The sequence below is a fragment of the Hesperophylax consimilis genome, chromosome 1 (genome assembly GCF_061612785.1).
Source record: "Hesperophylax consimilis isolate HC1 chromosome 1, BYU_Hcon_1.0, whole genome shotgun sequence".
NCBI classification, from domain to species: Eukaryota; Metazoa; Arthropoda; class Insecta; order Trichoptera; family Limnephilidae; genus Hesperophylax; species Hesperophylax consimilis.
Window position 1 is genome coordinate 35,020,901 of NC_142836.1, and position 15,081 is coordinate 35,035,981.

A 15,081-nucleotide genomic window follows, 5' to 3' on the forward strand; every position below is an offset into this window, starting at 1 on the left:
ACATTATAATACATAGCCGAGTCAATAGATTGATCGAGCAAAATAATATTTTTGTGATTTGTTATTGGGGTGTTATGCCGTGTTATCTGATAACACATCTGCCCCGATGATGGACACTGCAATGCTGTCCAAAACGTTGGCTAAAGAAGTAGTTATCGCAACACGGCATAACACCCCAATAAAAAATAACTAAAATACTTTTGGCCGTGAAAAACTTAAATCATATTTTTCAAAATAATATTGCTTAATATTGTCGTGATAACTAACTTGTTGCTGTGTGGTAAACGACCTCATTCATGGGGATGAGTCATCGTCATGATGGACACATGTGAATCTGCTGTCTTTGTTGCCTTGACCGAGTTTGATAGAAATTGCACACATTGTTTAAATGTATGCATGAAAGAAAGTATTCTATTGTTGTCAATCGCAACCATTTTAAATTGGTATAAATTTTAAAGTTCTATTTCATTAACTCCTGCCTAGTTAAAACTTATCGCGCGTCGTTTTTCTGAAGCGGTAAGGTGGATTTAATTTTAAAAATATCATTTTATTACATAATTAATATCACATATATTGCATTACAAAATTACCTACCGTTGCTACACTGCTTGTGAAATTTTAAAAAACTATTCAAACGTCCTGTAGGTAAAAATATCGAACTTGCCATCCACTGTATTCAAATTGTGGGTCGCTCACCCTACGGGCGAATTAGAGTGAATATGCATCTCATATAATAGTACATACTCTTCTAATACGACGGTTAGACGAAATCCGACTTTTTATCTATGATTGAATTGTTGTGATCTTGACATGTTTTCCTAGATGCTTTGCCTGCATCTTCTTCTATATCCTGGCGTGCTTTATTTTCTCATCTTCAAATCTAACTTTCAGTTTATTTATTTTCAGGAAAATGAAAGGTCACGTTTATTTTAACATCTTCTGCTTACTGTTCATTCAAATGACGGTTATCAGTCAAACATTTGGAGCTCCTGCAGATATTCAACTTGAAAGACACGCCGTGGAAAACAACTATTGGGAAGAGGAAGCCCCGCAATCAGAAGGACGTACTTTAGGGCACCTGAAGGAAATCACTAACAAGCCCTTCAAAATAGCCAGCAAGTGGGCCCATCGTGTGGGGTACATCTTGGACCCGCATTACGTGTACGTGAAGCCAGGGTTAGCCGGGTACCTCAACCCCACCGGATACTACAGTTCTCCAATTAACGTAATCAACCCTACAGTCAATGGAGGCTACAGCTCTCCCCATTCTATATCTCTTCCCAAATCACCCGAAATATCTGAAATCCAACATGATACGAATTTGAGCAGTTGGTAAAAAACAATCTTTACTGTTTTGTATTTATATGTTTAGGCTATTAATTTATTTAAATATTTTTTATAGTGCCATTATGAAAGAATGAGATTCAATAAAAACTATTGAAATATGTGAAAAACCTCTTTAATTCAAGATTTTTTTTTATAAAAAATAAAGAACATTTGTTATTTTCACAAAATATATAGAAAAAACCGATGACCTTTCAGACAAATGTTAATTTTATTATACAATTAAACTTTATAGCCACGCAGAGTAAAAACTAAACGAAGCTTATGTTCAATTCAGACATCTATCGAACTTAACTGAAAGTTTTTCATTTCAATAGTTCACGATGACTCAAACTCAAGGCTTACCTTTGACCTTTAGCCTTGGTTGGCTAATCAAGTTTTCAGGTAGGACCAAAATCTCTTCCACGTATCATTCATAGATGTCTCACGTTGTAAAATATATTTTTTTTTAATATTATCAACATTCAACTATACGTAGATGCGTAAGCTATATGTGCGTCATTTAATTTGCCGTGTTCATAAGATAAGGTGTAAATTTGATAATAAAAGTTTTGAAATGCTGTACTGTTATTACCATAATAGAGACTCGTATATACGAGTAAATATACAGATAGTATAGGCGTGTTAATGAAGGTGCTTAAATTGTGTGTTAAATGTTATTAAAGAAATTCGTGTTATTTTGTCATATTGATACAGTGCATACCTTAACAAAATGAAGTCATCAATTTTTCTGGTAAATAGTTTGAATAAATTTTTTATATCAATTTTAATTATATTTTACACGATCTTAGTAAATGTGAGTTCGGTTTGAAGTTGTGAGATTTTTAGATATTTTGTTTACCGATGTAAAGTTTAGGTAAACATATAGCCCGATAACCCCAATCTCATTAAAATACAAAAAAATCTTCTTTTTCGTATAGGTTTGTCAGATTAGTTTATCAACTTAAAAATTCATTCAGAATTTAAATTTAATAAATAATTTGTGATTAAATCGAAATGACAATTTTCTGATTATTATACATATAAACAAAACAGTACACATAAACAATTCGTTTATAATCAGTATTTTATATTTCTTGTTGCTACCCTGTCATGAGTTACTTCGCTATTCTATTCACGAAGAAAGAAAACACTCAAAGTGTCAAGTAAAACATAGTACATTTGTTCACACGATACCAATATTTAGAAGGCTGGCTATCATTAAGCACGGCTATTAATAAATATCCGATGAAGTGGAAGCGAAACCGGTTGAAATAAAAATATTGGGAAATAGTGGTGTAAATAAATTTCACCGTGTTACTATATTTTTTATGTCTCTACCTGGAATGAAATCCTACACGTTGAATGTTTTATTGATAATGATTTTTTTAAAAAATTTTTTTTGCAGACTCTTGGCATATTAGCAGCTGTACATTCAACACCGATAGTCATAAATAATAAGAAAGGCGTTAAAGTTGGAGATGCGAAAGAACAAACAAATCCACTTTCTGGTGATTCTACTTCAGAAGATGAGTACCCTCGCATTCACCCAATATTGCCACTGCCCCAAGAAAAGATGCCAAATAATCCTACTTCGGTTGACGAGTACCCACAGATTCACCCAATATTGCCATTGACAGGAGACAAGTTGCCAAATGTTGTACACTCAGCAACGAGTGATCCTCCATTGAAGAATAAACCACCATCAGTGGGGTTGATATCAATCGGCAAAGACGATGAAACGCCTATTATCTTCAAGCTTGAACCAGGGCTTACTTATAATCAGGCACCATCCAAAACGCAGGCGTATAACCAAGAACCCATAATGCAAAACGAAAACATGGCACACAACCAGGAATCGTTTACGAACCAAGGTGTAAATTTACAAAGCAATTATCCTATCCCCGTTCGGATGAACCCTGAACAAACCGGAACACAGTACCAGGGTCAATATAATTACAGTCCGGTGGAAACGAACGTAGGAGGTAACCAAGATGTTCAGTATCAGCAAACAAGTAATCCACAATATTCCTACGAGTATCAAAATCAATATCCGCAACAGGTTCAACAGAATAACGAGTATTATTTTCAAAGGGTTCCAACATCTAATTATATTCAACAGCCTCATAACAATTATGGTTACAACAGACCATCCACTGCTCAGAGTCAAGACGATTACAGGCCACCAGAAACCATATACACACTTGGTTTTAGTGACCCATCGAGAAGACCTTTCGGAGAAATCGGTTCACGTATTCAATCTGCTCTACACAATCTTGTGCGTCCGTTCCTCGGAAAGTGAGACACAATAAATAAAAGTGATAAAATAGTTCAAATTACTGACTAGCAGTCATGGTGCAGTACATTTTTATTCTGTGTTAATTTTCGAAGAATGTTGAATTGTATTCAGAATTTTTGTGTGCAATTAATTCTTGGTTAAACCTCACAAATATTGAATCAACGTAGAAATTTTCTCTTGGTTTACTAGCTGTTTAATATTAATAGATATTAATAAAGAAGAACACTTTGTGGGATTATTATTTTATTATCACCGTTTGTAACTATAAATTAATATTTTGTACACTGCAAAAAAAATATTTCTCATATATATACTATTTACTTCTCATATATCGTAACCATCTCGTAGCCATTTTCACAAGTTAAAAAAATATCATACGAATATAAATCACATACATTGTTAATTTGATTACCTATTTTGGTTACAAATTTAGATAAATAGTAAACATATTTTCAGATAAATGACGCAGGTCCGTGATGAGTCTCGGGTTTCCATAATTATTCAGGTAATTATCATTATCGACTGTGGTTTAGTAAAACCCTAGAATCCCATCATGAAAACATTACACGAGAAGATAAAAATGAATATTTCCAAATTCGTAAAACTAACTAAAAATCTTGAAGTTAATATGAAAGTGGTTATTTGTTTATCAAAATTTTGATGTCAAGTATTGAATTCTTCGAATAATTATGAGACATGATGGTTGAGCAATTTCATTTAAGGTTTTCTCGAAATTACCTAAAAACACTTTTCGCATTAATTTTTGTTTTTAGCATCTAAAATGCCCCAATCGGTAAAACATATTTTACCATGTTGTACTTTGAAGACTATTCTAAATTTAAAAAATGTGGTTTGAATGGTTTTACCAAAACAAAGTCGTTATGATAATATATTCCATTCATTTGGATGCGTCAGATTGCTTTGACCAATCAAATATTATGTTCTGATGAAATAAACGTATTAAATATATTTCACATTTATCTACAAATATTGTACATTAAGATTGAAGATAGATACTACCTTAAATTAGCACAGCAATATTAGCAAGCATCCTGTAATATATTTTAATTCTTTCCTTTGCAGGGAAACAAAACTATTACAAAAATTAACCACACTTATACATGATGGAATGATAATATGTACCTTATAAATAATATACATTTATTTACGAAATATAAACTTAGCATTCATGTCTATTATTTAAGTAAGGCCACCAACAGACGACCAATTATTATTTTTTTTTGTTAATCCATCTATATTACTGAAAATACTATGTAACTGACCGCGCGTAGCCGACCTAAATGATTTTTGTATCACTGTCGTTTATTAATTGGATAAAAACTAAATTAAATATTTAATCACTGATGGCTAGGTACGAGTTAATACATAGAATATAACGCTTTATAAGAATAATTAGAATACTCATACTTGATAAATAGAGTATTATGTTACGGTTAATGAATATATTCCTCAATTTGATTGATATTCGAAACAAAAGTTCGCTTGAAAAAATAAAATAAAATACATGATTTTAAAACAGATAAAAATCTATTAAAATTCTGCATAATTTTAGAAGCTTAAGATATATTTTTTACAGTTTGTGAGTTACAGTATTGTCGTCGTATATCGAATAGTGTCGAAAGCTGAAAGTTAGTATTTCCTGCCCGGTGGCTCGGGATGTGCGGCGTTGTAGGCCAGCGAGTCCCGGATGGCCTTTGGAATGGGCGGCGGGGTGGGGAGATGGGCGCCTTCCGCCCTGAAGCCGTTCTCGTCGGCGATGTAATTCACGGTGTACAGGACCCCATCGGGGCCTGTGTAGGAATATGAGCCTTGCATAACCTGGAAAAATAATCGGGAATAAGAACCTTGTTTGAACTTATGATCTTCTCCTCAGTAATAATTCTTATCTGACACGTTAGGATATGTAATATATACATTATCTAATCATTGAAGATAATATTGACAACTCTGAAACGAAGATGTGAAACAGAAAAATTAGAAAAACTTAAGAAGATAAAGATATTGTTGGCAGCTCTTAGTCGAAGTATAATATAGATAAATATGAGGGGAGTTGATATGGTCGAATAAACTCACTAGACAGAGAAATACTTCGGCAAGGCATAGTTCCTGGGTTCAATTCCCAGATACGAATGAATTTTATAATGATTTTTGGGTTTCGCATGTTTGTTTGAGAGTTGTAAACATTATATTCAATGATTAAATATTATAATTTGAGGTATTACTCAATAAGTTATTCCACTATACAAATTTTGAATGTATATTATCGTTGCAGAGTAAACGGCATTTAAGCAAAGCTTTAGTTTCTTTTTTTCTATTTAGCTTCTTCTAATAAAATATACCTACTTCATTTTAATTCCAATATTGTACTCTATTTGAATACTATAATAAAGACCGTTCAATTGTCTCCAAGGGAGCATATACCATGAAACCTCACAGCCCCTGATTACGATATACACCAATTAATTATAAATATAGAAAGTGTATCTAACAAGCAGTACGGGGTGTTAGCCAATACAGGTTTGTGATGTGTGATAACCTGTCTGTATAGTACAATGGGATATGCTATCTATTTAAAAATATTATACACGTACGCCGTTCCATCAACTAATTTAGTAATCAAGATAATTTCATTAATATTTGTGACTAAGAAGCAAAGCAATGGGTCAAGCTAGTAGAAATTATACCTAAGAAAACTTTTTAAATGTCTGCCCTTTTACTAACTTTACTCAACTGCAGTGGGGATAACGAGTTTACTCAATAAAAAGAATGTATATTTTTTAAAACAATATACAACCCAAACAAACAGATCAAACTTTAAAAAAAGAATTTTGTGGGAATCGTTCAACGAATAAGTTCTCAACCTTTAATTGCGAAATTAGCATACTTCAGTAATCAAATGTCAAAAATAATTTCAGTTTAACAGAAGCATTGGAGGTAAGGGGGCAAGCATTTTCCACATTAACATAATTGTAGGTTTCATAAATTCTCCGGACACCGCCTTCAATCATTAGGATTGATAATAAAACATCTTAATGTCAATGTTTTAAGTCTACTAGATTGTTTTGTTTAGTTTAAGTTGTACACGTATTTACCTGGGCTTCGGCCTGAGAGCCTCGATTTTTCAAAAAGCCATCTTCCTGCGCTCTGATTCCATTCCCGGTTTCATAGCTGCAACAAAATAAATCAATGGATTCACTAAGAATAACAATAACAATTATATTTAAAAAGAAAAGTTTCTTATAAAATTCGACAGTTTATTAGGAGATTGGTGAGGAAGGTCTCTGTTCACGTCAGATTTAGAAAAACCTCTATCCCCTTTCCTATCCATTAAACCAAAATAAAGCCCGGGCAATGTTGGATTATTCAGATAGTAAAAAAATATCTTATTAAAATAAAACAGTTATTTTATTTAAAACCACTATTTTTTATTAATTTACTGAACGACCGGTTTTGTCTAGCTCAAGCATCATCAGGGTGCAACAAAATAACTGTTTTATTTTTATTAAATATGTCAAACCACAAAGTGATTGCTTTCTACAATAATAAAAAAATATCATTTTTATGGCACATTATTTTCAAAATATTACCTCAAGGGCGCTTGATGAGTGAAAAATACAGCGTATGTAGGGATAATTAGGGAAAGAGAAAACAAACATTTCAGATTTTTAGAGTATAAATTACCATTTATCCATATCAGTTTTGGTAGGTTTAATTATAGGAGTCGCTAACAAAAACAATAACACAAAACTAAAAAATTGTAGAGGAAAAGGATGCGGTGACAAAAATTGTTAAATTTTTTTACCTGAAACTTGATACTGTTACAGACCGTCAATTTAACAAATTCTCAAAGGGACTCAACAAAATGTTTACTGTGAGTGCGCTGTGATTTTTTTGTCAGATTAAAAATATACATAATTTTATCATGGATTTGAAGAATACGAAGAGAACTCTTTTTATTAATAATTAATTATTGAATTAGTTTCCTTTCATTCCTGGCTCTTTTTAAATATTAACCGTTGGCGTAATTTAAATATGACTGGGTTTAAATGCACACAGAATATGTCAGCCGTTAATGCTATTTTTCTAGTTATGTAAAATTGTACATGGGAAAAATCGCATGGAGAAATTGTTTTTCCAGATATGGTGAAAATTGAACGGCGTATTGTGAATGATTTAATTAACTTTTTGTACTTGTCATATGAAGCAGGAGCAGGAACGATTAGGATAAGTAAATGGTCTTTTAGAAACATAATAATTTAAGAGGTTGATTATTGAGTAAGCTTACTTGTAGCGATATGACCCATCGACATTGGATTCGCTGTTGTATTTGAGGATGGGCACATTATTGAGAGAACCGTAGGGAGGAATTCTTTGTGCGCATACCGCTGAGCAGAAGAGGGCGAGTACCAGAATCTGAAATAAAAGGGTCAACATGTTTCTTCTTCAGGATAAACGCATAATAATTGATTAATAACGCGATAAGAAAGTTATTTATATTATTGAAATTAAAATTACCCCACAAAGTGATTTTGCAATTATTTAAGAAGCAAAAACAAAATAATTAAAGTTATACATATATCGTTCACGTTTAAATGGTAGGTCTTAAATATAGTGTATTTGAGTGGATTTTCGATTGATGTTTTACGAGGAAGCTTATTACATTATTGTGTTAGTAAAAGGAATTAAAATAAAACTGCGGTACGCATAATGAAGGACACGAAACTCTGATTCAAATTGGAAAACGGAAAACAGTGAACACAAAGTTACAGTTAATAATCGCTCTTTTTTATTAATCAAAAAATATATTATATTGTTAACATGTTTGGGTTTAAATATAATTAAGCCAAGGGTAAATATATATAATATATATTTCTTGATATTAATTAATATCCCCCTAATTGAGAATAACTCGTTCATTATAAATTAAATTATTTCGGAAATAGGTACTACCATGTGCAGAAAAACAGATACCTTTACACTAATTATTCAAAAATACACATATATTTTAGACACTATATATTTCTTCAAATGTATGTAATATTACTCCACACAATCAAATAAGTTTGAGGTACAGTTTATTTTAAGAGTATTCTTAATTTTTTTTTTTCAGTGTGTATGTCTTTAAGGTATTTTTTTTTTTAATTCATGCTCCAGGATATAAAAAAAAATATTGCTCCAGGAGATCGAAAACTGCCGAAAAAAATAAATAGCTTATTATATATATTTTTTATAAATTTCTAAATTTGCAATCTTACCAATTTCACATTATTTAGCGTCATCTTCAAAATTAACACTTTCACTGCAAATTTAGTAATGACTTTTTGACACAGAGATGCCGTCTTCCTGAATGGAGTAATGAATCTGATGCAGTCTACTAAACGAGAGAAGTCTTTATAGCTTTTCCTATCAATCCTCGCACTCCTTGAGATAACAATGGCTGGTATAGTAAGGGTACCGCCGCATTGTTATTTATAGTGAACGGTCTCACTCCGGTGGAGCTGGTATTGCACACCTCCACTCCAATAGAAGGCTCCACAAATCATAATGAACTTTACCTTATTGTGCATTGATATAGTTTAAACTAGGTGGCTACATTTTACTCCCAGATGGAAACCATCAAGTTAGACATCTACGTTTTCCTCTCTCGTACCCGTGAAACTAGTGCACCCAAATATCTTGAAATTTTATGAGCGGATTTATCGATTGTGTCCGTAACTTATCATCGTTCCCGAGCACAACTGCAGATTGCTAGAACAAACAGCAGTTCACGTCGAATAAATTAAGAAGTCTTTTTGAACTCTAATTTACATGCTTGGGAGCGATTACAAGTTGCTGACATTATCGATTGACCATGCTAGATATCCTGAAATGATGTGGAGAAATGGAAGTTTATGGGGAATAGTAAGGCTTGGAAGCAGCTTGATTTTGAGATTTCTTAAATAAACAAAGTGAAACCATTTCAAGCAGTGTTTAGATCTAAACTTTGCTAAAGGCGAGTCGGTCGAGGGCGATAAAAAATTTGTCACTTTGGAAAATGGTTCAAAAACCAAATAGCAATATTTGAAAATATTTTATTTATTGCGAAAACATTACTTATTTAGGTACCTATTAGATTTACTTACTTTACTATTTACAACGAGGGTGAACAAATTTTTTTTAAATTTTAAAGTTCAAGTTAAATCGGCACTTTTATGACCATTGCTCGTGGACATACTGACGTCAATGTCTAAGTTTTATAATTTAAACTTTTTCAAACTCCCAAAGCTTTCTAAATAATATACATTTGCCGTGTATTTTGATCATAAAATGTCATTCAGTTAGGCATTTTTGCTTTAAATGATAAACTAAATTTTTGTGTGAAATTACAGGGCTCTCTTTGAGGCAATTCTGTCTAGCTTAATCCATATCGATGACTTTTCACATTACATCTGCAGGAATAGGCAAACTTAATTCTGATATTAGATTACCTTGATTACCTTTTGCTCGGGTTTGTGAATCTTCGTCAAAACAGGTGTGGTTTCGCTGAGAATTTTATTTGGTGTAACGTTGTTATTCGGCGGTGAAGGTTTTTTTTAAAGATCATAGTAATTGCATTGTATTTAAAGATCACAGTCATAAGGATATTGAGAAGAAGATAATCGTTTACTGAGTCGTTTGCTTGGAAATACGCTAAAAAAAGTTTAAAAAAATTGGACTTCATCGCCCGAATATTTTAACATATGAACAGACCTTGGAAGAAATCGAACATTTTTTTAAGTTCATGACCTCCATTATGTATTGGATAGGCGAGGCTTTAGAAATGTATTGAAGAATTTAAATGTATTTCGAAATATATGGAGAATGGATTAAAATACTTTTATTATCTCTCGTGATATTTGACGCTTGATCCCCCGACATTTGACCCTTCAAAAGTTGATCCATCGGAAACTAAAGCATTATTCCTGTTTAACTTCCTCTCTAATAACGTATATAGAGAGGATATACCACCGTATAACAAAAGTAATTTGGGGATCAAGTGTCGAAGGGATCAACTGTCCGGGGGATCAAGAGTCGGGTCACCGATTTTGTCGCAATGTTTTCAATGTCTCCAGAAAGGAGACACCTATAGGAAGTCCTTCACGCGGCCACCTTCACACCCCATTATACCCTTAAACTGTGGCTGAGGTACTGGACAACATGTTTTAACCAGGTAGAAGAGTGACGCTTCATGGTATTAAGCTAATTTTTTTCCTGGGGGTTGTGCAGTATTTCAAAATATTGCAGCCATTTAATATATTTTTCCAACTGCTCTGGTTACGTTTCAAACATACCCCTGACCAAGATTTCATTGCATGCATAATATGTCCCTAATTAGTGTACATTTTTTATGTGAATATTTAAGACAAAATAAAAATTGCGATTTGAATTAAAATTTTTAAGTACACAATAATTTTTAGTATTGTACACGGATAAAAATGAGTACGGCTTCAAGATACTGTTAAAAATGGGACTGCATGACCATTAACCAATAAAATATTAGTCATTCAGAATATATCTGAACACTTGTTCACGCAGGTGCCCTTGTCTGAATAAATATAATGGATGAGACGCGAAAATATTATTTTTTTGTGGAACACATGTTCCGCCTTCCTCGTTTGTTTCCTCGTCCGACATTTCTCATGAAATTTGTCAAATCATTAGTTATGAGTCTCCAGTTCCATTTTTAACAGTAAAATGAATAATTTGACCAGATTTTTAATAATTAACAATACTGTATATCAGTATGTTTTCTCCGTGTCTTATTTAAGAACCTATTAAAAGGGAGTCATCATCTCTATGTGTATATATGTAAGTTAGGAAGATGATATTGATGAAATGCACTTTGCTTGCGCAAGTTATGGGCGTGTTTTGTCATGTGCAATTCCCTTTATTTGGCTTTGGGGCGGTCCGGCCAAACCTTTGCAGCGGTGAGCTACAATAGGTACGCAGCGCTACACAGGTAGACTGTGGGAATTGCCTACGACCTACCTCACATTGAGCAACGACTTGTAATATTAATTTAGCATCAATCATAACTGTGGGTTTCGTTGAATCTTTACGACGAGGAATTAAATTATAATTAGTTAATTAATTATGATAAGACGCCTTTATACAATGCTAGATATGTAAACCTTATTATTGCTTAGCGTAATAAGAAGGTTACATTTGTTTTTCATGCACAATGGAAATATTACATGTACCGACAAAGGAAAATACTCATTTAAGGAATATAAGCTGGTAAGATGCTACTGGCTATTACAGGAAGTTATTTATATTCATTTGCGCTACAATCACACTGAATCACATCTCGATATTAATGTTTTTATCTAAATACCGCTTACTCTTATAAAACCAATGACGTTACAAGACATCTAGACTTGTTATTATTGTCTCAGAAAATTAAGATAAAATGTGGCAATAAGAAACACTCTTGTGTTCATCTTTATGTTTTCAGTAAGTTCTTAATTAAAACGTTTTTCATGCATGACAGAGACGGAAATTCCCAATTATAAATGTGTATGTTTTCGTTTTCAAAAGCATACAAGTAAACATTGTGATTAGACTACTTTAAACAGCGAAGTTTACTTAGCGACAGTGACTTCGTAATTTGGCAAGTGGCTTTTGAATTTTCTCTTCGGGCTGCAAACAATAATAATAATATAATAATTTGAGTGTAATTATTAATGAAATGTTTACTAGTTTATGCTGAGCAATGAAAACTCATTCTCATTTGACCTTACGGAATGCGTGACAGTTTAGTACTAAAACTACGAAATCGAAAGAACTACAATTGACGTACTGTTTGCTTAATACTTTGAGATTTCTACAGCGCGTGTGTGTATTATAACGTGATTGTAAAAAAAGTCACTTAATATAACATGTACAATCTTAATTGATGTTTACATAATAACATCACCACGCACAATGTGGTCTTTGAACGGGGTACCTCCGTAAGGATATATTGTACTATTCTTTCAATTTTGTAAACTTCAAACCAATAAAATTTAGACATTAATTAAGGTCTAAAGAAAAAAATATTCTATTACATGTCTCGTACGATTTTTCTCAACGAATGCATTGAATCTAAAATATTTATAGATAATTTTGCTCTTTCATATCCTAAGATAAAAATGGATTAAGTTAGACTATTGAACGTATTTTAAATTTTTTTTTTTGGGTTAACATTTAAAAACGATCTTATAAAATCTAATACAGAGTAACTACACAGTAACCCTAATTATTTACTAACCAAGTACTTAACTGAAGTAGTACGAGAATAAATAATTACACATATTATTATATTTCCTTCTTCACTTTGCCTTAAAAGGGTTAAACACGATACGATTTAAACTGTTCTTGAATGGAACGATTTAGCGAGCGATGGGAGGAGTTAGCTAAAATATAGGTTTGTTTGAAATACGATCAGGTGAATATTTAGGTTGATGGGATCAAATGGTACCTGTGGCAGATCAGTTCTTCTTTTGATATATATATATATAAAGTTATATTTGATTTAATTAATATCATTCCTTAATATATTAAATTGGAAACATAAGCTTACAGTTTAAAGGTTACTGCGGTAAAGCAAATGAATCCACCTACATTTCACCGTTTATCCCAAATTTTTAGGTTATATAAATGTGGGACATTATGGCAAGCGATCGCTCAAGACGTTTTTGCAAATTTGCCATAAAATGCAAAACATCCTTTGAGTGGTTAAATGAAAACGAGTGAAATCTTTTCCAGGAACAGTGAAATTATGGCAGCACAAATTATTTGGGAAATGTTTTGTGACTGAAAGTTATTAAGAACTGGGACCATGACTACTTCAGCTAGGGACAAATGATGCTGAACGTATTGGAGAGGGGAAGGAAACGAGGAAGAGAAACTATCTGGTTCTTCAGAACTGGTTACCAAACACGTCTTAAGCAATTTCAAGTAACGTCCCGATTCTGGATTGTGGTCTTTCAACAGGACGATACCGAGAGTATCTCCCACTTTGTAACTAATTTTGGATTTTGTAACTAAACATAGTCATAGCGATTTCAACATTTTAGTTAATAATTTAGCCGAATACATCAAACGCGACATCATATTTGACATATACTCAATTTTCTTCTGATTTATACTATATACTAATACTATTTTCAGTTGTGACCCACTTAGTATGACAATAAATAACTAAGAGATACTTTTAATACAAAATTTCTCCACATATAATTTGTACCTAATTTAATTTATGTACGTGCACGGAACTGCATTTTATGATTGTTTCATAAATGCCAAAAGGAATATTTCATCAACAAGTAGCAACAAAAATGGCGAAGTATCAATGATGGTGCACAAATCGAGAAGAAAAATAATATTTTAATAAAAAATCATTTTTTTAAATAATGTTCCTTAGATCATTACTTGACTTAATAATTATAAATAATAATGATATTTGGATGATTTTTATAGCACCGTTTTCGTGCAAAATCACATCAAGGGCGCTGTACAAATATATAATACATTTCTAAAATGATCTATGTTATTACTAACTATATATATGGAGATAATATACAGAACAATATTTTCCTGGTAGGTCACTTGAAATTAACACTTAATCAACATTAACTAATGGTTTAATAGAAATTTAGATACATGATTTAGGACATAATTGGATACAACTGGACTTTCTCTCAGGAATGGTATATTTTATTTAAGGGTATGACAGCTTAAAAAGGTAAGGAATTAATGTTGACGAGTATGTTAATGTTGTTATGGAAAAATAATTATTAGATTAATTTTAAAAAATCTCCATTTCCACTATCATTACCTGACTACATTTAAGTTTAAAACAGGTGAAATCACCCATTTTGGTGAATATTTCTCGAACACTACCATAAAACATTGAAGACTTCTCTATTTAAATAAATAGATGAACAGCATTCAGTTTAGCTCTTTAAGATAATAATAAGAAGAACCTGGTATTAACTTCATTAAAATAAAATAGATAACTGTAATTATTATCAATCGCCCAAGCACTTTCAACAAACGTTATTTTGTAATGTTGCACATATTACATATGTCATAATAAATTTGTATGAAAACTTATAATAATTAATTTATTGGTAAGACCTCCATACCACAGTGGTTGGTTTCGTAGATCTAGTGCAAGGCTGCCCAATCCCAGGCCCGCGGGCCATAATGTGGCCCGCGAACGAATTATAAGTGGCCCGCGTGAACCATTTTCAAAAAACCCGCCAATCCGCCAATCCGCCAATTTGAAAAAGTGTCGCGGGCCTGCGGTAAAACAAACAATGCCGTTTGCCCGCGGTCACCAGTGTTGCCAAGGAAGGCGATTTATCGCTATTTGGGCTACTCAGACCGAGAATCAGCGACGAAAAAATCTAACCTGTTGAACTTACTTTTTAACA

General features: G+C 32.5%; 2 protein-coding genes across 2 annotated transcripts; one reads left to right on the forward strand and one right to left on the reverse strand.

Annotated features, from left to right (window-relative positions):
- The first annotated feature begins 1,857 nt into the window (after positions 1 to 1,857).
- Positions 1,858 to 3,851, forward strand: LOC149426751 (uncharacterized). Its single transcript, XM_089638414.1, has 2 exons — positions 1,858 to 2,077; positions 2,732 to 3,851. Exons 1-2 carry the CDS (start codon positions 2,057 to 2,059, stop codon positions 3,623 to 3,625), a joined length of 915 nt encoding a protein of 304 aa, XP_089494540.1. The 5' UTR covers positions 1,858 to 2,056; the 3' UTR covers positions 3,626 to 3,851.
- A 6-nt stretch (positions 3,852 to 3,857) lies between these two features.
- LOC149426752 (endocuticle structural glycoprotein SgAbd-2-like) lies at positions 3,858 to 9,069 on the reverse strand. Its single transcript, XM_089638415.1, has 4 exons — positions 8,899 to 9,069; positions 7,929 to 8,056; positions 6,736 to 6,811; positions 3,858 to 5,461 (listed from the first exon to the last, which is right to left on the reverse strand). Exons 1-4 carry the CDS (start codon positions 8,920 to 8,922, stop codon positions 5,273 to 5,275), a joined length of 417 nt encoding a protein of 138 aa, XP_089494541.1. The 5' UTR covers positions 8,923 to 9,069; the 3' UTR covers positions 3,858 to 5,272.
- Between the last annotated feature and the right edge of the window lie 6,012 nt (positions 9,070 to 15,081).